The sequence below is a fragment of the Bradysia coprophila genome, unplaced genomic scaffold (genome assembly GCF_014529535.1).
Source record: "Bradysia coprophila strain Holo2 unplaced genomic scaffold, BU_Bcop_v1 contig_248, whole genome shotgun sequence".
In the NCBI taxonomy this organism is placed as follows: Eukaryota; Metazoa; Arthropoda; class Insecta; order Diptera; family Sciaridae; genus Bradysia; species Bradysia coprophila.
The window spans coordinates 538,975-565,605 of NW_023503509.1; the positions used below are offsets into that span (position 1 = coordinate 538,975).

General features: G+C 32.5%; 1 protein-coding gene and 1 long non-coding RNA gene across 2 annotated transcripts in view; one reads left to right on the forward strand and one right to left on the reverse strand.

The window, feature by feature from the left end:
• LOC119078221 (knirps-related protein) overlaps positions 1-26,631 on the forward strand; it is a 52,073-nt gene that overhangs the window by 4,068 nt on the left and 21,374 nt on the right. The window contains exon 2 of the mRNA XM_037185682.1: positions 22,585-22,729. Within this exon, the coding sequence (XP_037041577.1) occupies positions 22,724-22,729 (6 nt within the window). The 5' untranslated portion in view covers positions 22,585-22,723. The remainder of the gene's footprint in view (positions 1-22,584; positions 22,730-26,631) is intronic.
• Positions 258-15,256, reverse strand: LOC119078222. The gene is made up of 3 exons (XR_005087958.1): positions 15,069-15,256; positions 4,034-4,037; positions 258-268 (listed from the first exon to the last, which is right to left on the reverse strand). It is a non-coding gene; the product is annotated as an uncharacterized LOC119078222 (long non-coding RNA).

Consider the following 26,631-nt stretch of genomic DNA (forward strand, 5'->3'; position numbering starts at 1 on the left):
AAATCATTTTTTGTTGTTATTTTTCCTGCTCCACTCTCTCACGAAGTGTATCTCTATGGTGAGTCTAATTGAATTTTTCTTTCGAATATGAATTAGTGTAATAGGAACCAGAGTACAATTTTAATTGAAAAATATCGCAAGCAAAATAGGTTCGCCAGTATTGATGTCTTTCATTGATCAGTGGATTTAAGATTGAATAAGGTAATTGGGTAGGTACATGCAGGAGGCATTCTAGTTAGAGTAGTAGAACAATACTTATATGAAAATTCTGAATCGTTGCAACATTTGTAAGACGTAGAGGGTATAAAGGCAATGAAGAGATTTATGTCACTTAATTCAAAAATTTCTGAAATGGAGTAAGTGTAGGTTCGTCGATGTTGACGTCTTTCTTAGCAATAGTAACATAATGCTTATTCAAGTGCCTATTGAGTCAATATTGGTTCACAATTCAAGAGCTCATTAATGTCATTGTTCAAAAATATCATTCACGTATTGGTGCGTGCTTGCACAGAATTCCATGGATATTGTATAAGGATACTGCGTTTGAGTTAAAATGGTAGCACTACTAGAACATAATTTATTTGTCGTAGTGGTCCACAATTTTTCATATGAATTGAGTATTTCAAATGTTGGTATAATGAAATTGAGTTTTTATTCCATAATATAGGAAACCTCCGTTGGCCTCTAGAGGCTCCACAATTTTTTCAGTGCTTCATTCTATACGCTCTATTTTCTGGTGAAGTAACCTCTGGTGACTATCCATGAAATGTCATAGCAGAGAAGTTGGTTCACAAAAAAGAGAGCGTTGACATTTGGACGAAATGTACTAGAAGTGCAATAAAATTGCACAAAAATCTATTACATTTGAGCTTTAGTTTCCCAACAGCATTTGTCTATAGAAACTAATATAGTCCTGAGAACTCTTTTAAAATGCTTAAAGTAACACTTTAACTTGCTTGAGTGTCAAATTGTGTCATTACTCAAAACGGAGATTTAGATAGCCATCGAGACTATAAAATTTAACAGCCGGTGCCGTGCAATATGTAAAATATGTTGAGTGATTGTTCCAATTTTCACTTCCGACTCTCGCCTTCGACTCGGGCTACTACCTTCCCACTTGTCATATCAATAACTTTGCAAGTTGAGTGCGTGATCATCCTGACGATTTCGCAATGTGTCTTCTTTGTTCCCAAAATTCGGTCAAATTTGAAATTTAATTTTTCTTTTAATTAAATTTAATTTCAGTGAAAACAAATAAATTAAAATTGAATTAAGACAACACACACACACATTACTTCGGTTAGATGATTTATCTGCCTTGCATTCAAAACTATGAGCTTTCTAATTGCGATCGAAAAATTTAAAACAAAAACGAAAGTTGTTCGAACTAAATTCTATAAATATACCGAAACAATGATCCCAACAAAACTATCCACACACAAAAATAATACACCAAAAATTGAAGAAAAATAAAGAAACAACAATTCTCATCCATTATGCGTGTAATTGCGAACGATTTTCGAAAGAATGTAATGTCATCTGAATACATGAAATTAAGGCACATCTTCACCTAAATTACAATTACAAACAACCGAAAAAATTAAATCGTGATCAGTGTTGTTCTCATAAATTGTCTGACTATTACCTTATAAACCTCACCCAGAAATATAATCAACCATGCCACAAAAGTAAAAATAATTTCCATTCTCACACAGTGGTATGGGCAGACGCTAATTACCTGTATTGAAACCAAATTCATAATACAGGAAGTAGTGTGAGCCCCAAAAACTCTATATATACTTCTACGAACGCTCAGCCATTCAATATTACAATGGGGCCTGCACGCCATCTTTCGCCTTCAGAGCTATTAGATGCTGATGATTTAACCAAAAATATTGTTTTATTAATTGTTTTCGTCATGATCACTTTTTTCGGTGTTTTTGTTTTTCTTTTTTGAATGTATAACACTCGCAGCTTCAGATGGTATATCCCAACAAACAAACGTAAATATTTGTGTGTTTTTTCTCTTCATATTGTCTGGATCAAAATTACCTTAACGATAAACAAAAACAGAAGCCGTTCTATTACAAGGCGAACGAATTGTCGGTAAAACCATAATTTTATGGTCAGAGACAAAGGAAAATAAGTTCAGTAAATTACCGCATTAAATTCAATTTCTGGGTATGTATACAAGTGGTACCACAAGATCTACATTTTTTTTCTGTTCACTTCGTTGTTGTTGTTGTCTATATTTGAATATAGCAATTTAATATCACCTTAAATTACTATACTCTACACTACAATAGTTTATTAGGCTCTCCAGTTCTGTGCGCTATAACGATTTACCAGCAAATCAATTCATTGTTGTTTGTGTAAATAATTTTGTACCCGCATCACAACACCGTCTGTAACGTCCGACCGTAACGTGTTTTTTTTTTTATTCGTCTTCGTTATTCTTTTTCTCATTTGTATCTTCCTTGAGAACGTTATATATATTCGACAGTATTGGACGTCAAAGTTCATTAGTTTAGTATATTGACCATATTCAGAGACAAAACAAAAATAAAATCGTTTCGATCGATCGATATATATATACATAGATGAGAGATGTACAGGTGTCAATTAGCTCCAGAAATCCGTTTAAAAAACTTTTTTCCACATGATTACAAATTGTACGATTTTAATTCACGTGTTGTGTGAACTCCACTTATTTATCACATAGTCGAATGGAAATCAGAAATTGTTGTTGTTTTTTCCTTCGATGCTCGTAACAATAAGATCATTCTGTATTGGTCAATTAGCACCACAGCGTTAATATTGAAAGATATTCTGAACAAAGATCTCTCGAATATGTGTGCTTGTGATATAAAAATATGAAAATCAGATCACACATGTTCTGTATGAGCAATAAAAATTGTCTTATATTAAGAGCATCAATAAATGATTCATCAATTAACATCCCAATAACAGCCAAAGAGAGATAAACAAAAAATATATCTACTTAATGTGTTAGGTTCCACACTACCCACAAGGCAATTGATTCATCAAGAACACTGGATGGTGTAACCAATTGAAGTACTAGGTCCATACAAATAAAATCATTTTTGTCTTTGATTCAACCTTTCCGTTCAATCGTATTGAGTGGTCGAATGTCGGGTATTCAGTAGTCGCTTTGTCGTTCTACACCTTTTCCACGTTTCACAACAAACAATGACAGCAATTATAGCTAGCCCGAAATTTTGTGTTTTAAAACAAAAACAAAATATCGCAACTTGACCAGAGATGACAACCGAAATAAATGATATTTTGTGTCTCCAAAGGTGTATAATTAGTTACCGTGACCAAATATACCATTTTGACGTGTGAAGGTTGCCTGTGTGTACGTTATACAGCAGTGCATTTAGACGTTTTTGTTTGAGACTGCCATTTAATATATCAATCTTAGAATATTTATTATTGGATTTCGTGACGATACACCACAACAATAAATGAAAAATGGAATAAAAATAAATTATTTTTCGTTTTACATTTCTGTGTAAAACATGTGTTTCTATTGTGCTGTGTTTATATATAAATGCCCAAACAGAAACAACGAATATAATATCTGCCTGCAATATAATTCCACTCATGTTCGCTTATGGAACATTACTGTTGCATTGGAAGAGATATGTAATTAAATGAATTGTTTATGTATGAAGTTTTAATATTACATTTTGAAATGAATCTCGAATAGTGTTTTTAGCCTTTTTGTGATCTATATATATCGAATGTAACACCTTTTTTGTTCAATTAAATTGTATTTTGTATGAAGCCTACGATAGTGTTGCGAAAAAGTAATCAGTCATTCTACCATTGAATAATATTAATTTCTGTTGTATAATTGCGTAGTGTTGTTGCACATATGTGTGTATGAAGACTTGGCAGCTCTAGATTTGTAAACGTTTCTTGGTCAAATCAGTCGTTTTGTCGTTTAGCACACAAAGGCAATTTTCAAATCATTTACAAATGGAAGGACTGTCACGGAATAATCGACAAATCTGCTACTTCTATTGTTTAAACCACATTTAGAAGGCTCTTGTACGAAATCTTTTACTTCGTCGGTCTAAGCATATAATTTGGTATATAAGATGAAACAAGCCGTGGTCCATCGCTTTGTTTATGTCGTAGTTGTTGGTAACAGATGACATATGACTAGTGATTTACTAGTAGTGATAACACTTCCATTACATTTGAGGCGCCGTTTTTATCCTAACATTAAAGATACTTTCCAACAACTTTGCGATTAATTCACTCTTGCTTTCAAATTTTAATGTCGGTTGTGTGACTGTAGCCCTTGATTCCATGAGTACAACAATCACTAAATTTTTAAAACTTGCGCCAACTGCTAACGACCTTTTAAAAAGCGCTAAACACATGTTGTTGACAGTAGGAAACTTAAGCGATAAGCTCCGTTTAAATGTTGTCTTACACTGCAGATTTATCGTGAGACACTGGCCGTTTGAAAAGGGTGAAATTATAAAAACCTCGAAACAGAGCCTGTAATCACGAAAACCGTCTCGCGAATTTTCATGAATTTTCACGATTTTCATGTATTTTTGCGATTTTTCTCTATGTTCACGTGAAAACTCAGGAAAAATCGCTACAACGATTACTCGGATGCAGACTCTGTATCGAAAACAATGTTACTTTAGAGTAGAAGTAGTAAGGTGGTAGGGGCATCACTACACTGGATACAACGAGTTCATTGAACTACATTATACAATTTAACAGTCCTAACTGATGTTTGGACATTTTTATAGTTTCAAGTCAAATGCACAGCTGACCGTCTTCCAAATAGACCTTTTTTATGACAGACAATAGGATCGCAATGTAATTACTAAAATCTACTACTTATTTTGTTCAACACTATGTGAATGTTTGATACACAATCTATTACTTCATTAATTTTAGCAAATATTGTTATATTAAGCGGCATTCATGAGCACTCGTTGGTTTTTTTTTTGCTTTCACTGTCGCTAACAGATGAATAGCCATTTCTAATATGTGAACAGCTCTGATTATGCGCCTTGAAATCGTTTTTAATCGAAGTATTTGTCGTCAACTTGTAAGGGAAGTTAAGACAAGAACTTATGATTATTCGTCATCAAAATAAATTTAAACTTTTTTTGTCGTAAATTAAATGAGGATAATGAATACAAATTATAAAGAGCTTTAACCCATGATCTTAATCGCAATAATTCTTTAATAAATTCGTCGAAAAAAGCGCATGTACAACCCGGTATATATAAACATTGCAGGCATGCAACCATAGCCGCTAAACATTCATTTGTAAGAGCGTGTGTATTTTATAAATACTTACCAGACAGCACACAAGTTTTTAAACTCAAAAGAAACTCTTGCCAATAATTAATTTTTCAACGGCCACATCTTAATTACCATAAAAACAAAACACAAAAACGAAAAAACAAAATCGCTTTAACAAATTGTTTAACACCATATGTTATGCTTCGTATGAATATTATACGAAGACGGAGAAAAAAAACATCGTTTTCAACATTCCAATTCAACACCGTATTTTTTGATATATAATTCCACCAACACCTACATTTTCGTATAAAATGCGCTATCACCTGAAATATTATAATCAATTAACAGCAACGACGAAGAAGAAGAAAAAAAAACTTCTTCCATTCTCATTAATATCTTTATGGTTGTCGTATAAACCGAAATAAATTATCGATTTAAAGGCGACAAAAATCAAAAGAGATATCATAAGCCGTACACCAAAAATGATTTTTTTTCCGTTGGGGGGGAAAGAAGATGTTACCTTGTAACGTTGGATATCTGTTAATTATTGCACATTTGTTTACATTTTTTTTTCGGTGAGTGAACGTGACCCATCCGTGCAACATGAGACATACCCAAAAAAGAATCATTTCACGAAAATAATTCCAACCGTCTCTTTTAATGAATTATATTCAGATTTCATACGAGTGGCTATTATGGAAGTGCACATTTGGAGATGATGATCACATAAGGTGTATCTTCGTTAAAATTAGTCTAAAAATACGTTGAAATATAACCAATAACCATGTATGTCGGTACGATATAATTGAAACATATAATTCACGATTCGTGTACTTTCAAACCGATATCAATTTCAATGACTTTGCAGCAAAAATTTTGTTGTTTTTTTCTATCTCTCTCTAAAGTAAATTGTAGTTTCATCATCGTAATTGATTTGATTCACAGTTCACTAATTCGAGCAGATTATTCCATAAAATATTTTCGTTGTTATTATTAAATTAATCCAACAATTCAAATTGAAGAAGACGAGATGAAGAGATAGCGAAAGAAGAAGAAGGAAAAAAAACCACACACCGCAAGCAACAACAACATGAAATTGTAAAAAAAAACTTCGATGTTATATCGAGACTAATTAAGATGTTACCTCGAACGTTACATATATTTCACTCGCATTATAAAAATTTAAACCAACAAAATTATAACATTCATCAATCAACTCATCACCAGACATAGACACACGGGAAAGGTTAAAAAAACATTCAAAGCACCAAGCACAAAAACTGCCGAAATATGATTATGGACTTTTTTCCCGAAAACTATCTCCAATTTCTCAATTTGGCACCTCGCAAAGCGTCTTAATGAATCCAAATGTGCAAACAAATCAAAATCATTTATCAAATTTTAACACAGAACAACAACAACAAAACGACCCATCGAGTGTATAGTTTATATGGTGTACCACTATATCATTTTGTGTGTATAATTGGGTTTCTCGACGCTTTTTTAATTTTTTGAGACCCACAACATTTCCAGCACGCATATAAGTATGTATGAAGTATGAAACAAACATTACACCACATCGAAAAAATACCTATAGATGCCAAGAGAGCCTAGGAGATGTGTTTAAAGAATAACAATGATTCGTGATCGACCTATCACTTTTTCATTAAATATCATTTCGTTTTTGGGGCCATTCCAATTAATTTAATGCTTTCGTTCGTTTTTGTAATATATAACAAGCATAACTGAAAAAACAAGACTCGTTGTGTGTGAGATTCTTTTTTCGCTCTTCGCTCAATGCACTGAAGGTGTTTTGATAAAAAAAGAAGGCAGGCAGGCAACAAGTGTTGTTTCAATAATGAATTCATTTTTTATTATGTGTATCAGTCTGTTTGCAGTGTTTATTGAAAATTAATGGAAAATACATTTTATGATTCTTTTCTCACAATTTTGTGTTCATTATAAAAGTTTTATGAGCAACACAATATAACACTCATAAATGCAATATTTTAAGAATGATTGCAAATACCTTTTAATGACTAATTCGTTTCTCATCTCTCGGCTATACGATAGAGATTTCCGTAAAGTCTCTATTAATCGAGAGCTTTATTATTATGTTAAAAATGAATCCTATTACAATTCGGAATTACAATTTCTTGGAATTAATCTAGTACTAGTTAAATGAGTCGTGCTTACTAGTGGACAACATGTAATTAAACCACATGAAAATGCCATTTAAAAAACAAAACAAAATTAGTTCCGCATGATATCAGTTCTTAAACGATTGTGTTAAATGTGCAAGTCTATATTGTCTTGGACACACTTTTATCGCAAATCATGTACAACAAAGTCTGTCATAGTTGCGACTACTACAACGTAACCTGAAAATCACTAAACGAATCTAGTACTTCACTTGACGAAACAAATTTGATTGCAAATGAATAATAAAGGTAAAAATGTAGCTAAGCACAGTTGGATGAGTTTAAGGCGACAGGCTAGCGGCTTGAGAAAATAAAGAAAATAAAGGGGTCCAACGCACTTCAAGCATGAGTTTTGAAACTCGACAGTGTATCAAACAAATTTTTTCACTGTAAATTGTTCATACAAAACAGTACTCTATTTGGCAGCTGTCATTTGAAACACTTTTGCTAGATGTGCGTTGAGAGGTCAGGGTCAGGGTCTTACTTTTATTTTTTTCATGTTACAGTTAAAGTCAACCAAATTTATTTCGAGGTTTGCTTCATCTGGTCTACTAATAACAAACATGCAGCTTATACGTGTTTTGTTTGTACGGGTCTCATAGTCTAATAGTCACATAAGTGACAGTAATAAAACCTTATAAGCATTGTGTTTGTTTGAATGGACTAGCTTGTAGTCTATGGATTCCGTTCCGCTTGACACTTCAAATAAAAGGTCAATTTTGACTGAGGGTAAGGGATTCTTAAGCATTTGATTTTTTTGTGGCATTGATTATTCTCAGGAAATAATATCGGCCAATTCTGAATAAATATGAAAATATGTGGGACACCACTCGCTAGTGACCTCTCACTTTACCACAGACACACATTTTTGGGTATTTTTGTTGAGCATTTCGCTGGTATGCGACACGACTGATTCTAGCACATATTCCGAATCAAATAAATGGATCTTGTTAATTAAATAAACACTCGTGATGTTATTGAAAAGCTCACTTGAATCACTTTTATTTAAGTGAATCGATGGAATAAATATTCAATATTTATGATAGAAAAATATATAATTTTTTTCCATTTGAATATTAAATTAATAAAATCCAACTATTTACGAGTATGGATGTGATAAAAAAAATTGGTTTTTCTTTTCGAATGAAATTTTTTTTTATTGATTTGAACCCATTAAAAATCATCAATTTGCACATTAATGTTAAATTAATCTACAGAAGCGGTAACTTTTACATTATAAACTTATATTTTTAGGGTAAGCAATATCGTCGTCGCTTTTTCAGATAACATTCAAACATTTTTCTTCGGTTGTTTTGTTGTTGTTGTTTATAATGCGCTATAAAATGCCTTTGTCGGTATTTCGATCCATATACCATCTGATTGGAGCATTATTTATATTGTACACTAATTTATAAATTTATATTGACTTACTATATAGTGAAATTATGTAGATATTACGGGCTGGGATGGCTCGGATGATACATAATAAATATATTTTTGTTATTTTCGAGTTTTTGATTCCGATAAAATTTGTAGCCATATTTAAGACAAATTATGAATAAATTAAAACAAATTTTGAGTTTTTTATTCATCATTAAAACCGTTCTTTTTCGTAACTCAACATTTGTGACGTCGAGCTAATATCGACAAATCACAACTAATGTGACACAATGTGTGACGACGATTTTTTTGACATTAAAAATTCACATTCAAAAATCATCCGAATGAAATGCGTTGAGTGGAATTGTTAAGCAGAGAATTACTTAAGACACTAAACATAAAAATGTAACATATACAAGTTTTAAATACATTATTAATGGCTAAACTTAACAGCGACATAAAAACAAAATCAAATTTCAGTCACATTTTGCTTCAGTTTGGCATTTCTATTATCAATTTTTGTTTTACAATCCACATAAAAAAGTTAAAAACAAATAAGCGAAGAAGAAGAAGAAGAAATAAATCTCATCATCAAATTCAATATCAAACTATGGCATTTTTTAACACACTGCCTGTCATTATTTATGACTTCTGAGTGCTGAATTGAATCTTTTGTTTTATACAAATTTTTCAAAGCAAAGTTTTAAATATTTATGCGGTCGGAATATTGAGTGATATTACGATTATTTCGTCGCTTCATTTCTGTTGGAACTAATACCAAATCTGCTGCTGAATTGCAGACATGATATACATATTGAGGACGTGATGAAATGTGTGTGTGGATTATTCATTTAAAATCTGACTCGAAATGTTAGGTTGGCTTATTGGAATTGTGTTGTGATTTTTCGTTTTGTCTTTCTTGCCCGCTGACAGTTGTATATCTGACGTGTGCCCAATGTGGTTCGAAATCGGTTCATTTGCATATTTACATAATAGGAGTTGGTGGTTGGATAATATTTTATTTCATTATGATTCATTTGAGCGTATGCGATGTGGTTTTATTGTCGCATAGAACGTACTTTTTACTCCGGTAAATCGACATTTTAATTTAAAAAAGGTAAAAATGTTGAAGAGCATTTAGCGATCCAATGGTTTGGCATACAGCGATCAGATTTGTATGCAGTGATACAAGAAATGCTGAATAAATGATTGGTGTGGAAGCAAAATTTAACGAAAATTTACCAAAAATTTACCGATAAATTCCAAATTTTCGGTAAATTTTTGGTAAATTTTCTGTACATTTTCCGTAAAATGTCGGTAAACTTTTGGTAAATTTCAGTAAATTGCTAAATTTTCGGTAAATTTCAGCAAATTCGGTATATAAATTCACCAATAGTAGGTCCTATCAAAAGCCACTCACTTATCCCTGTCCTCTATAAAGACAAAGGGAGTAACACGCGAAGTTATTAAATTTATAGCTAGCACCTTACATCAGTGGTATGCAATCGAAATGCCGTCTTTCAAAGCCTAATAAAAAGCAGAAATCTTTTTTTTGTCTTACTAAAAGCCAATCAAACCTACCACAAAACCGAAAATCGAATATATCAATAAAACAATAAATAAAATCTTTTATGAACACTTAAAATGATGAAAAAGTAGGTAAAGGAGTGAGTTGTCGTTCCAATAAAAACAAGACGATTGCTCAAAATCGACGCTGGCGGCAGTTCGAATAAAAATATTTAATTTTTTTGTGTGTAAATGTTAGCTCGTATAAAATTAACGAATTAGCCGAACCAAGTAATTAATTAAAATATTTGAATCGATTGAATGAAGTGGTTATTCGGCCTATAAAAGTAGATTTATTTTTATTGAGATCAATCAACGATCGGTTTTTTGTTTTCGCTGTACAGCTGACACGATTTCTTATCGACGAAGAAGTTTGATCGTCCATCAGTAGGACAGGAAATTGATTTTTGTAAGATTTTACGATCATTATACGAGTTATTGATGATAAAAGAGATTTATTGTAAATGGCTACCAATTCGTTTGTTCTTTTATATTAAGAGAAACAAGCTCAGCCAAGCCAAGCTACAAGCTGTAGGCAAACAAATATATTCGAAGTGACAAATTGAATTTTAAATAAAGAAAGAAAAAAACTTGATTTTTGTAGGCACTAAAACACATTAAGAATCGACTAAAATCAACAAAAGAAGATCACACATTAAAGTCAATTAATCAGACCACCTCGAAAAACTCATTTAATTTAAAAGTTCACTTCATTTCAAACAAACTTAAAAGACAACACAACAAGAAGAAGAATATAAAAAAAACCACATCCAACGTTTGCATGTGATATTTGACGAACCGAGCGAAGTTATTTAATTATTTTAAAAACGTATCTCTTTGTAAGTTAAAAAAAAACTTTGTTTTTTCATATAGAAGAATTACTACACCTGAAAAGAGACACGCTACATAACAGCTAAACAATAAAAATTCTTTTAAGTCTTTCGATTTCAATATTGCTCTTGCGTTTGAGTTTTTAATTTGTATGCTAAATACATATAGTTCGACAATATTGTTCGATGAACTCAAATCAAATAAAAATTTGTTGTTTTTTTTCTCGTCTCTCCGTTTCGGTATCGAATCCCAGAAATGGTATACGCATCGACGGTGTGTGTTTGACTGTAATGTCATGTAAATGTAGCATTTTTGCTTTGTTTTTTTTTTTTTAATTTTCTCAATGTTTATCGGGAATTTTATTATTTGCTTGTGAAATTTACGTGCCTCAATTTAACAAATCGAATCCGACGTTTCGCACATTGTCGATGCGATCGTTCAATTTCAACACTTTTAGTTTCAAATGAAAAAAAAATCTATTGGTCTGTCGAACGATGATGACCATATTTGCATTGGTTTCTTTAACCACCTCCCCATATTGCTTGGTGTTGAATATTGTAGAGGGATTTATTTTATGTGGAAAGTATAAAATGGACTATTACGAAAACAATCTCGATTTCTGAAACTACAGCTTTCACTGACTTCATTTGCTATCAAACTTTAAAAACGACAAGTTTATCACTGTTCGAATCTATTACTTCTGTTGTTGAATTTTTTTTTCATAAAATCTATTACTTCACTGGTTTTAGCATACATTTTGCCATATATAAAGAGACAATTAACCAAAGTTTGTTGCTTATTTTTGTCGTATTTGTCGATAATAGATGCCTTGCCACATCTACATATGACTCGCTGGAGCTCAAAACTCTGTACCTCATCTTATGGACCTTCACTCTTAATATGACTGCCATCTATTGGTCTGCCGTACGACAAATGATGATATTTGCATTGTTTTTTTAACCACCTCCACCTATTAAACTATCACCTTTGAACGGTCAAATGAATGATTCAAAATTTAAAAGGGCAATTAGCCAATGTTTGTTTCTTATTTTTGTCGTGTTTGTCGATAGAAACTGACTTTCTAATGCGAAAAAATTAGTTTTGGTGCCTCATTTAAAACCCCTGACGACACTTAAAATTTGTTGTTCAACGAACAAGCTCTTGTTTCTAGAGCATTGCCTTTTACTCACCCTTCATTTAACACGAGACTTGAAATCTTCACCATTTCATCAAAATCGAACTACATGTTCGAACTCTACCACATTTTAACCAATTTTCGTGGGAAGTGTTCATATAAGTGATGCACGCTCAATCATATTTCACCGAACATCAATTTATTAAGTTCTACCCAACGCTGCACACTCGCAAGCTATATATCAAGAGTAAAATCGCATTTTACGAATATTTTCTTTACCACACCATTTGCGATCAATCCAAAAAAAAAACAAAAAACAAAAATTAAGAGAAAAAAACCAAAACAAAAACGACGACTGCATCAGTTTCGCTTCATTTTAAGTACCACCACCATCTATTGTGAAACAGCATCACAAATTTGTCGTAAATTTTCGTCAAATTGTTGTTGTTATTTTGTGGTTACTCAAAACAATAACAATTTCTGGTCAATATTCAGTCACGGTGAATTTCCTGTTGAAGTCAGAGATCCAGATTAAAAATTCTCGTGTCAAATATGACCTTGGTTCGCATTTAATATGCCGTGCATTGTATTTCGCTGTTGTTGTATCGGGAACATTGCGATTTTTTTTCGTAATATCTTACAAGGCATATAATTGCTGGTAAGTCCGATAAAAAGAGTGTGTTGAAATGAGGTTTATGGTTTATAATCGCCCGAAGGAATTTTTATTGAACATTTCTCATCTGATTCGGGATTGGAATTGATTTTTCTGTTTCAATTGTTTCCATTTCAAAATTCGTTAATTTTACATTCCATGCGGTTCACACACACAGAATCGACTATTTTGTACAATGCAATATCAAGGTGAATTTATATTTCGTGGATCGTGGTAAGTATAATTGCTTATACGATAGATAGATAGGTATATAACGCGATCACTAGACCATATGTTCGAAAAGCAACAACAGAAAAATCGTTTATTTACAGTGAACGACATCTCAAATGTCTCACTGTAATTTTTTTCAGAGAATGTCATTGTGAATTTGCAATGACACAATAAAATTCTCAGAAAAATTTGACAGTGAGACATTTGAGATGTCGTTCACTGTAATAACAATTCACTGTATGGTGATTCATGATTCTTAGCGAATAGCAACAACAACAACCGTATACACTACACACTCAACAAACTGCGATCGATTAAATCCACATGTTTCGTTTAATTGAGATATCATCATGATGCTGTTTCATAAGTAATTAACCTGTAAGGAATACAATATATGTAACAAGAATACAAACCCATTCCACGAAATGGTGAAATGGTTAATATTGGCAAAACTCCGTTCAGCGTTTTTGAGACGTTTTTCGATTTTTAAACGAAATTTGTTCAACTCCGAATGAATTCCGATACAATATCATGCACCGTATGATGATTTATATTAAATGAAAGCATAAGTCAAGCCGGAAATCATTACATCGCGTAAAATGATTAATATTGGGTTATTTAAACTGTTCGCACCAAACGAATTCATCTTTTTTGTGCCGGAGACGGTTTTTCGAAATTAAGAGCTAACACACAAAGAGTTGAACAATTTTTTTTTTAAATACAAATCGACGTAATAAATGCATGGAACATTCACATTTCATAAACGAATGAACCGAACAGAATCTTAATACATTTGTTGCCTCAGACTCATTTAATATATTGAGATGTACTTTTGCATCTTGTATATGAAACCGGTAAACATCGGATAGATTCATCATTTCGCTGGAGTTTCATTTATTCCACATTTGACGTTTACATTTCAAAATGTATTTCACTCTTCGCTGCCGCCACACACTATATATATGCAATATTAAAGAGTTGAACCAATATATGTGTCAGTGAAATGAAATATATAAATTGTTGGATGCCAGGGAATTATGAATTTTATCATGTTTTTGATGTGTCTATTTTTTTCTCTTCTCTCTTCGCCTTGGAAAAATTAAAGATTGCGAATTATTACTAGTAAGAAAAAAACAAACAAACTAAACAACCTATTGGCCGAGTCATTTTACGCAAAAGAAATATGTGGGAAAATTTTTCAATTTCATACACAGCCAATTGAAAACAAGTTCTCCGATTCGATTAAATCGAATAGAGATTAGATTTTTTGTCGAATTAAATATTGATTGATTGCGATGCAGATGTGGAACTGATAAAACTGTACATAAACTGTTGGCTCCTTGAGACGGAGACCATTTTTCAAACGCTTCGACTGCAATATTTCCGGAGAAAATTTATCGATTCGTGTAATTAGAAGTTATGATTTTACATATATTGAAATTCGTGTCAGCATTTAGCAACGATGCAAATGATCGATTAATGTTTTCGAGATAGATCGCCATTTGCTGTCTTCTATGGATTAGATTAATGAAGTGATCAAGTTTCTATTCTCAATCTCGTTTGTTTGAACAACATTTTCAATAATTTGTTTCAACTCAATCACCTTGTCAGCGTAACAGATAATTGTAAACCTGTGTGGATAAATGGCTTGACACTTCTGCACCTGATACAACTTTAAGTAGCTTAAAGTGTGAATTTGCCAGAACTTACGGAAATACTGTGCATCTCCTAACGTTTAGAAAACAAATAAAAAGTTTCGGCTAACATCTCACAGTGTTACAAAAATCCGAAAAAAACGGCGTGAGAAGAATCTCAGGGAAAAATCAAACGATTTTGTTGATTCTTTTTTTGTTGCGTAAGGAATAGATGGGAGTATAAGATAGAGTACAAAGGCAGTTTGGTATCCATCACGTCACGTCGCAGGCACTGGCCCAAAGTCAAAATATTTTGAACATACGAAAAACAAAAGGTAATTTGAGTATCTTTCAAATGACATTAAAGACCATATTTGTCACTGCAACTTGACTTGAGGAGTAATTTTCGGATGTTTTCGGACTTTGAGGTCATAAAAGTCACAGGGAAGTCGAACCATAGTAAGATGGAGCTCGTTTGAATTTGAAAGCCCCAGAAATTACCTTTCGATGGACATGACTAAACATGACCTGCTTAAAAATCTGACAAATGGGGATGTTTTTCATATTTTTAAAATATTTTTTGACTTTGGGCCAGTGCTGGCGCCGTGTCGTGAGGGGTATCGAACTGCTCTGTACTATATCTTATACTCCCATCTATTCCTAACACAACAAAAAAGAATCACGAAAATCGGTTGATTTTTCCGTGAGATTCTTGTCACGCCGTTTTTTCGGATTTATGAAACACTGCAAGTCACCGTTTGTATTGCAGATTTGTTGGTAAAACTAGTGAAGTACAAGATTTTTATCACAATTTAAAGTGACCAAATGTATGATAAAACAAATGAAGTACAAGATTTTTATCACAATTTAAAGTGACAAAATGTATGATAAAACAAATGAAGTACAAGATTCTGTTTCACATTTCAATTTAAACTTCATTCTGTTCCACATTTAACAAATGAAGTAACAGATTTAGTGATAATAATTGTGAGACACTTGATAAAGAACTAATTGGAACGCAAGCAATTAGTAATATTGACCATAAACTACTTGATACAAGATGAATCCATGTTAAATGATTCGTGTATTTTTACGATCATCTGCTCGTTGTTACAACAGAGCTGCATGTGATTCTCCTATTCTTTTGATAGCGAATTCAAACTGTTTGTTGTAGACGCTTTAATTTGCGATATTCTCAATAATTTATTGCAAAATAAAAAAAAAGAATTAAATCAAATGATGTTAATATCATTCCTTATATTCATGAAAAAAATTGAAATCGTAGAACTATATTCTATCCGTATTGTATGCATAAAACGTAAACTATAACACAACATTGTATAATAATAAGTCAAGAGAGATATCATCTTTTTTTGCATTTAATTTAATTATAAATATGATTGTAACCTTGCAATTTACGTCAGTTTTGTTGTCATTTTCAATATTATTGTGTATTACCTATGCACAATCCCAACCATTTTATTCATTTCTAAAGCGAGAGATATCTCTGTGCATTATATACCTCATACAAAAAGCCTTTTAATATTGCTCATTTATGGTACCGATTTCAGATCTTGGCATTAGTGCATTTTATATTCCATTTAAATGTTATTATTGTGAACTTTACTTCGGTTTACATTGGATACACACACACTCTGTGTAATCAATAATAATTATGAAGATTCACTGAAATCCAATGTCCTGGGCATACGCGATGCATTTTCCATCTAAAGTGGTTCAATATTTGATTTAGATAATTTTTTTCTCATTTAATGATCACATCAATGACAACGATCTTACGTTATTGTTTAAACTGATTTGTTTGTACAGATCTTAACGTAAACCTCGACGTGAACTGATATTACGTTGAATAAATTTATTTTTAGAACAAGGTTGAGTGTTAACGCTGTTACACGTTGAGATGTCAGTTTTTTTTATTATTACAAAAACTAGATTCAGAAGTAATTCATTAATGATTAATGGGTTGTGATGCTCTTGAAAAGGGATAACAGAGATTTGAGATCTTTTCTGGTATCTGGTTTTTTTTCTAGGTGTCTATTATCAGAATATCATCCATCTAATCCGCTATCATCATAAAACATCTTCATAACTAGAAGGTCAGCCAAATGTTTTAATTAAATTACGAACCAATAAAAAAATCGTTCACATTTTTGGTTGTTTTCTGACGAGAGAAAAAAAAAACACGAAAAAAACGTCTCCAATTTAATTTGAATAAATAATCGTTTCCCCCAAGATGTGATAAATTACTGATGAAATATAAGCAGCAAGAAGAATTTGAGATTTTTTTTTTCTTCTCTCACTTAAATGGTATCCACTTGGTATAATATGCATATTATGCCCGTCCAATTCTACTGGAAAATGTTTGATCTCTCAATTTAATAACCGACTAGATAAAACGGTGATTGGGTATTTTAATACCATATTTTTCGGGTGTGTGTTTAAAAAAAAGCACACCAGCTCCTTATACGACGATTAGATATCGGTGAATTGAAAAATCTATTTTAAATATAAAAAGTATAAATCTTTCCAATCTGTGTAATAATTTTTTCTCCTTTGACATTCTCTTTCACATCCATTCAATGTTAACCAATCACACATTATAATAATGTGGTTGATGGAGCAAAGTGCTAAAATTTATTATTATTATTGGACAACATTATCATAAATGGGTTATGTTACGAAATGTTTTGTCTTATTTTTGTTACTTTAAATTGTATTCAATTATAGTGATTTATAGCGTAAAATAAAATTGATAAATGCGGCATTTTCATTATGGAATCTATAATATGGATTATCCATAATGGATAGACGTGTCCACAATAAAGCTCAATTCAAACGAGATTTTTTTTTAATGGATAGTCGACATCTAATTATAGGACCCATTCAAAAACCACTAATTTGAATTTAAAATGTGCACAGCCTAACAACAACACGACAAAATATATTTAAAAATGGGGCCAATGGCATACATTGTACGGTGGACACAAATTGTTATCTATAAATCCAAGCCTATGGAGGGAAAGAGTGATACCCATACTTTACGAAGAGTTATTTTTCTGGCTATCACTAAGAAAATAAAATTTGTGCCCTTGTGGGCAGAATTTGGCACGTTTCGACAGATTTTTTCAAAACCACTTAGAATCTCATAAATTAGTTCCTACTTAAAGATATTGAAAAGATGAAGACAATGAGGTCCGGAAATCTTTGCGAAAACATGTTAATCGTTTACAACAACGACAACGTAAAATAGTCTAAGTCTTTAAACTGTTGGTAATTTTTCGAATTCGAATCAGTCTCAAAGCTTTCATAAGCTTACCTTGTACAAACATATAACAGAATAATCATTAAATCTAGTACTTCCTTTGTTTAACATATCGCGCAGTAAATTAATGGTGTTTGATGCAAAATCTTTTACTTCATTGGTTTCAACATAATTTGTGCTATATAAGATAACACTAGCTTGAGCGTTTCGCTTATTTTTGTCGCCGTTGTCGATACCAGATGTAGATGATTCAATCTTTCTTCATGCCGTGTAAAGTTTGTCTCTTAAATGAAAAATACCGCTCAAACATGAAAAACGTTGTGTTCACCTCGGACAAAATGGGAAATTCCAACTCGAGCGATTTACGGCACTCGCTTCTGATCGCAAACTTTTATCTTGTAAAAAAAATCCTATTTTCTCCCCTCCATAAGTAAATAACTATTGCAATTCACATAAGGATTCCTTATTGATGTAGATGACAGTGGAAACGATTTTTTTCCCTCTTCAAACCAATCTTGTTTATGACAAAGTGATTTACTTTTCAATCAATAAATTTCCGATACTCCATTTGGTGAGAAATTTCAGCATTGGAATGGAGAGAAGAAGAAGAAAAATATAAAAAATCCGAACATGAAAAGTAATATAACTAATATTTCACGAACATCGTGAGCAAGAATAATATAACACTTTTCTACGATATCTGAATTGAAATGTTATACCAAGATACAAAGCAATCAAATTCTTGTCGATCCATACAATTGATATATTTTTCACAGTGGCTCAAATTAAAGGTCAAACTAATCGATGAATGAAAATATGTTTTTTTTTCTTCCTTCCTTCGTTCTCTATGCTACAATTCTTTACTTTGGGTTTTTCACACTTTAATTATTTAACTCGAACTGTATAATTGCATACATCATGACCGTAAATATAAGATTAACATCATACATGTTAATAGGAGGTGATTCATTGTTATATCAGAGTCAAAATAAACAACAACAATAAACTAAAAATAGTTGAGGAAAGAAAAATCGAATCGAATTGGGTGCGATGTGATACACATTTCGTACCAAATTTGATGTACTGATTGAATTCATTAGGACGGCCGTCTTAAACGATAGAGATTTCAAATTTTGATATTTTTTTTTCGTTTAAATGCCTAAATGATTGGTTAAACAAGACATTCATGTGACAAAAAATATTTCTTTTTTCTTTTATTTTCTGATGATTGACTGGGATAATGTTTCTATTGACCATAACAATTTCATAGGCCATGCCAATTAAAAGAAATTGAACATTTGTGCGTTCTGTACATAAAAACTGAATTATGTCGACGCGGTCCATTGTCAGTTCGTATTTATTGAACAAACAAATAACGATCCTCGTCGGCTGATTAGAGTGTCCCAGAAAAGTTTCACAATATTTACCCAAATGTTAGCCCCATTTGACAATGGATTTATTGTTCAATTACTTAGCAGGATGGTAGGTCTGCTATGTGTTAGCCTTATAACGGGAGATCGTTATTTTCCTAAGCAATTTAAACGTTGCCAAGGTAACTTTTTCAAAATTGTAATAATTGAGTCGACCAGATGCGTCGTGGTAGGTTCAATTTACGTGGAATGGGGTCGTTTGTACGATGGTTGGTAAGGCTTCGGAAGAGGGAGGGAGTGCTTGAACTGGATCTGAAATATTGGTCTACTGGGTCGAAATAAGTCATCTGCTGATATAATCAAATTGTGGTGGATAGTAACAGACCAATTTTCGAACCTATAAGGATCGTTACTGTGGTTGAATTAGCCATTCGGGATGACATTGGCCATATTTTTCTCTCTCTTTTTGTCGATATATGGTAAGAAAAGTGTGTCCAGCGCCACCCCAGTAACGATATCGTACGAAATAGGTTCGGAAATAGGTTTTTAACGATTATTAATCCACTCCAGTTTGATCATTCATTCATTCACTTTTCCAGCGAAAAGAATACCAAGAGTCAAAGAGTAACGTGTTGTTCTAAAAATAACCGATGAGCCGTATAAAAACCCATGTTCCAGCGATTTTTCAACAGCTGTAACACGATAAATCCAATCCATAACTCGGTCTTATTATTTCGTTATGCAAATACACATTCGTATAAAATAATATCGCCAGTTAATCGATGAATCAAATTATACAACATACTCGAACTTAAATGTTCATTATTAAGTTATATATTCAAATTGCTCCACGAGACTATGATACACACACAAACCACATAACAGAAAAAGAAGGCAATTGCACACAGACTATAAGCGAAAAAAAAGTGATTCTAAATGGTTTTGTGCATGCTTGAACGATGGTCACGAGCGCAAGGTGGGGCACTTGCGCGATCGCAAAATCAACTGATCGAACAACTTCGATCAACCGTGGGAACTAGATCATTAGAACCGTGGCAAAAAAATTCGAAACAAGGTATTATGTGCTCGACGTTGGAAGAGTTTACAAAAAAAGGAACAAACAAAACATGCATATCGTTTGGCTATTACCAAAGATAGTTATTTACAATCGAGAAAAGTGTACGTTTAAATGTAAGTTTTGTGCACATCTTTACGGTTCGGATGGAGTAGAAAAAAAGAAGAAGAAGAAGAAGGTAATTCAGACCGAAAGTTGTGGTATAATTTTTGCTATGTTCAAAATGATACTGCGAATTTGTTGTATGGGATAACCAAGGCAATATGAGACGAGAGAAAAATGTTACGAAGAAAAAAAAGCCACTTGAGAGAGATTAGTGACTCAATAATATTTTTAAGTGGCCGTCATGTTGTTTGAATTAAAATGGTTTTAAAAAAATGCAAACATCGCATATAAGGAAAAAAGGAGAACGAATTATGATGGCACGTTTTATAAAACGGAATAATAACATTTCGTAGCGGAGGCGTTTAAACGTTTAATGAGACTTTTTATTACAATGACGATCTGTCGTTTCGTTTATAGAGTATACCACACGGTGTACGATAATTCGTTGTTAAATTACATTGACATCCACAAGCCATACATTGTCTCCACTTGATTTTAATTTCTTTCCAAGCATTCCTGTTAACATTTATGTCGAATTTATTTGACGATAATTTGCGACAAAAAAAGGCGATAAACTGTCGAACGGCCATAACATTTAATTAATAAAACGAATGATCCATACAACGTTACATTTTAACGGACTTTGAATGGACAATAAAGGATTTGTGTGCCTTCCATCTTCCACTAAAAGTTTTGTTTGCTTAAAACAATAATGTAGTTCAAACGCCGCCGATCTTTTTTTTGTCCGGCACATTATCTTATTGTTTAGCTTTCTCTGCCGTTGCCGATTTATTTGAACAAGATGGTTATGAGCGACGTATAGGTTTCTGTCAGATATTCATGGTTTTTTCGTTCGTTCGATAAGGTTGTTGAGAAACCTGTTTCAACTATTTGTCTTTAGTACAAGTTTATAATTGAATTTTCATATGTAAAAGATCATAATACTCCATACACTCGGGTCACCGTGTAAACCGAGACAGTAACATCATGTTATATACAAAAAATCTGTCCCATCAATTCGAGCTCATTATGTTATCGAAAGTCTGTAACTTTGATACGGCAAAATGTTACTTTAAAACTCATACCGGTTGGAACAGATTCTTAAAACAGAACTTGTGGTTCGTTAATGTGATTGGCACATTTACACATCTCAAATAATAGCATTAGAGGCTCTATTAAGATTGAAAATCAATTTTTTTCGTCGTCTCTTAACTAAACCTGACTAAACAATCCCTTCTCTAAACGAGAAACCATTACGAAAAATTTATATTTTAATGATAGTCAAAGGTCAGATATGTGTAGGTATAGATATAGAAAACTATAATGAAATACTCAAGCGACAAGTGCGCATAGTATTTATATAAGAAACAGCAGAGATATAAAAAGAGTTTTTTTTTGGTTCGTCGTCTCAATGGTAAAGTGGAAATGTTTCTGGTTGAAGATTAAGATGTGAGAAATTTAAATAATAATAAATTAAATGTGCCTAATCGAAATGTGCCGGTCAAGCGCTTTCTACATAGGTTTTTTTCTCTCTATCCTCTCCTCTTAAATATCAGAAAACATTTTAATATTCATTTTAAAACAACTACAAGTCATGTCACATCTCATGCTAATATGATCTGTGTTATACGTTATGGACCTGTATAGAAATGTGGAATACATAAATAAATTTTACGAAAATTACATGTACATAACACAGCCACAGAGCGAACAGAATTTTGGTTTTTTAATAAAATGCTTAAGTTTATGGTGATATATTGACCGTTTACATTTGAATCCGTCAAATTAACAATTCATTTTATGTTTCATTACAGCATTGGATTACTTTCGAACAGTCGCTGGTATACCGGACCACCTCTCTATTCATATTAAAATCGAACATCGAGACAGAAAATGTCACATTAGAATTTATCCACGTTCCATGTGAGAATATTCCTATCGAAATAGCTATATATGGAGGTGAGTTTTGCGTTTATGATTCAGATTTATTTATACTAAGTCGAATGTGTGTGAATTGGCCGGCTCAATACGTGATCCTACTCGCGGGAATTCTTTAGGGAAAGTGTCTCGAATCTTCATGTATTACTCACAACATTGAACAGTTATCCTATTACATTGTCTAATCGTGTATCACAACGAAATCGACACTCTGGAGTTAGCAAATCAAAAAGTTTTTTTTATTAAATCAATATCCAATTATGGGAAGAGGTTCTATGTTCACCTGAACCTTATAACTGTTTGGACCTCAGCCTGATTCAATTAATTTTGGCATGACCTGAATTAACCTGAAAATACTCATCAGAATTCTGTCACGGCACGTTTCAGGTTTATTAGCTCTGATTTACATAAATATAACGGCATGAATGATCAATCATTCTTATTATCTTCGTATAAAATGATTTCATATTGAAAATTATTGTAATGTTAAAACAAGTGAAGTAAAAGATTTTCGTTCAAAAATGTGGCAAAACTTAAAACTCTACGTTGATTTTCACTCACCGTTATATGTCGCTCGACTCAAAAAGAAGAAAAGGAAGAGGACGTTTTCTGACAGTCCCGTTCTGCTAAGTCTAGAGTAACAAGGTTCCTGCACAGTGATGTTTTCGGTTGAATATTCCAATAAAACTTTTTGGAATTGTCGGTTGACCCTGTCGTCAAATATTAAAGAATGGCAATTTTTTCGCAACATTACTACCAAATCTACTACTTCTCTTGTTGATAGTGTATCCAAATTTTTGAAAGGCAATCTTTTACTTCAATTGTTTTATCATAAATTTTTACCATTATTATAGCGATAGGCTGAGCTCATTGCATAATTTGATCGTAGCTGTTAATAACAGATGAGTAGTTCCTTAAATTGAAGCCATTTAATCAAACTCTCAGATCTTGAGATATAAGAGAAAATGGCCCATGGTGTGACCATTTACTACCCATTTGAAAATCTCTAAAATCTTGAGTTGTACTCTTGCTAAATATATCGCGTCACGGTAAGGGATGGTCAATTTACCTCATCAATGATGAGTCATCATCCATGTCGTATACAAAGACATTGAAGATAAATCTCCGAGTATTTCTTCTTCTTCCGCAGTGTCACTTCTAAAAATAGTAATAAATACAAACGACAAGTGTGTTGGGACATGATTTAACCAATAAATCTGCTACTTCTATTGTTGGAAACAAAATCTTTTACTTCACTTTTCTTAACTATTAATTTTGCATTCATCTACACAAACATAACAAGAGCGAACACACAGAACGCTGCAAAGTGTCATAATACTTGGAATAAATCTTTTAACGGATTAGTTCCGAAAATAAATTATTTTCCTTTCAGCCGAATGCATAATTACAAAACATAATCGTAACTGAAACCACGACTCCAAACACACTAGATCATAATTATAATTAAGAAAATATTAAAAACTATCGTAAACTGTGAGTAGAAAAAAAAGGAAAGAAGAAAAAACACTTCGACAATAGCGCATCATCAGACCTCCCCACTAGATGAACATTTTTAATATCTGTCGTCTGCATTTCCATCTACATATCTCGGGAACGTATGTAATTTCAACGATCATTTTTATTTTTGCGTTTTTTTTCCTGTTTGTTGCTTTTTTTCCGTTAAGCTTCGGCTAAATAAATTTAAAAAAGAAAAAATTCTTGAAAGGAAAACAAAAATGTTCATCTCATCTTTAATGTTTTATGCAATGCTTTCAGAAATGTGTGTGTATGTTTGTAACGTGTTATATTTTATTACTTCTCAACGTTGATTTAAGATCAAACTGTGAAAATCTTATTTTTTTTTTCTTCCTCTTAGCCATTACATTAGACCATATACATACAAAAAGTAAACCGCGTGTCGGCTCGCACTCATTTACTATCTATGCATAATATTGGCAATGGTGGTGCTATTTTTTTTTGCATCATCTTCTTCTTCTCATCTTCAATTCCTTCCACATATCCATCCTATCACAAACAACATAACATCGAAATCTATACCAACTCTCTGATGTATGTGCATTATGAGAGTGAAATACACTTTTAAAAAAAGCGCATAATATATTGCAAAACTGATTTAATGGTCATAGTTTGAATGAAAGGTTTTAGCTCGGAAGACGTTACTTTTCAGCCAAAGTCTCACACATATGCTGCATATTAGTTAATAATAGTAATAATTTTCATAAAGGTGGCATAACGTTTATAGTATAATTAAGATTTGTTGTTGTTGTTGTGGCTGTTGTTGCCTCATAGTGGAAAAACCTGATGCATTGTTCGCATTAAAGGATTCCAGTATAATATGGATAGTTGATGTGATATTTTAACTCATTTCATTTTTCGAAAATGAATAGCCATACCAACGAATGCCATACCATTATATCCCATATAGCATCTCTGCCATTCATGTATAGATTATCGCAATATGAGCGAATATTATAAAAAGAAATTTTGCTACTGCAACTTAAGATCTACACCTTTATTACACTACTTAAAGTCAAACAACGGGCAACAAATGAAGGAGAGAAGAAAGAAAGAAAAATAAATGGGAATCTTTTGGTGAAATATAAAATGCACATAATATGTGTGTCGGTATGGCAGATCCACACAGCATATTGGTGGATATATATGGTGAGATGGATGGTATGAAAAAAAGAACAATTAGTTGGCGAGCTGAACATTAAACTTATTTCTTCTTTTCGGACATAACTCAGCGGTAATCGACATTTATTGGTTGTTATTAAAATTATTATTTTTCTCCTTTTTCGTGTCTTTTCTCCACACACAAACACACACACGAAAACGGCTTTAAAAAGTAACTCATTTTTGACTTGGCTTTTTATGTAAAACCACAAAAATGGTTTACTACCTGTAATGATCATATATCTTGGACTGTCGAATGTATAAGCATATTACATGTTCCCTTTTTTTTGTGTGTTTGCTTCTAAGCCTTTTAAAATGCCATATCGATTATTGGTTTAGGTGTTGGAACATTTTTCTGTGTTTGTTTAAATATATTCCACGATGATGACAATGTTGTTTTCCATGAATAATATCTCTGTGGTTGGCATGAATATTTTTTGGCTCATTATTTTTATGAGAATTCATAATTTCTTGGCTTTGTCATTCAAAAAATTGATTTTTTTAGAGCTAAGTCCTTAAAATTAGCTTCCTTCCTTTTATCTATTTTTCTGATAATTTGAGGTCAAAATCTGATTTTTTTTTCTCCTTTTTTCTGACCATAATGCCTCACATGTTGACAGGCGACAATCCTACAAAAATATTTGGATAGAATCAATGAGAAAGTATTTTTTCTGTTTGGGTATTTGATCCTGTCAACTCTGATACTGACAGTGTTACCATTCTGATAAAGATTTTACAATTTTTGGACGGGTTGAAACGAACCGCAACCAATATGATAGACGGAAGAAGTGTTTTTACAGTACAAAATGTTGCAATTGAACAATCTGAACAATTTCCACGTAAAAACATTATTCTCAAGCTCAAGCTGTTTTATGGTATGCTTCTAGAATGCATCAATTTTAAACAATTCATACTTCTTGGGTTGCTAAATGTACTAAGCTTATAGGGCAATAGGCAATAAATCGAATACGATGGGCAAGTGCATGTAGAATTTGTATATCCGAGCCGTTGGCGAGTGGCTTAAATAACACAATTGAGTTTGCGAGTCTCAGAAAGTTGTTGCCGAAGAAATGAAGTACGTAGCGAAAGTCGATTTTTATATAAGAAATGAGCCGAAAATAGTACCAAGTAATGAATCATTTTCGCAGGGAGGTAAATTGCATCGTAATGGTCAACTTTCGCATGGGGTAGCTTGTAAATTAAATTGTCTTTCGAGGCTAGTCGAC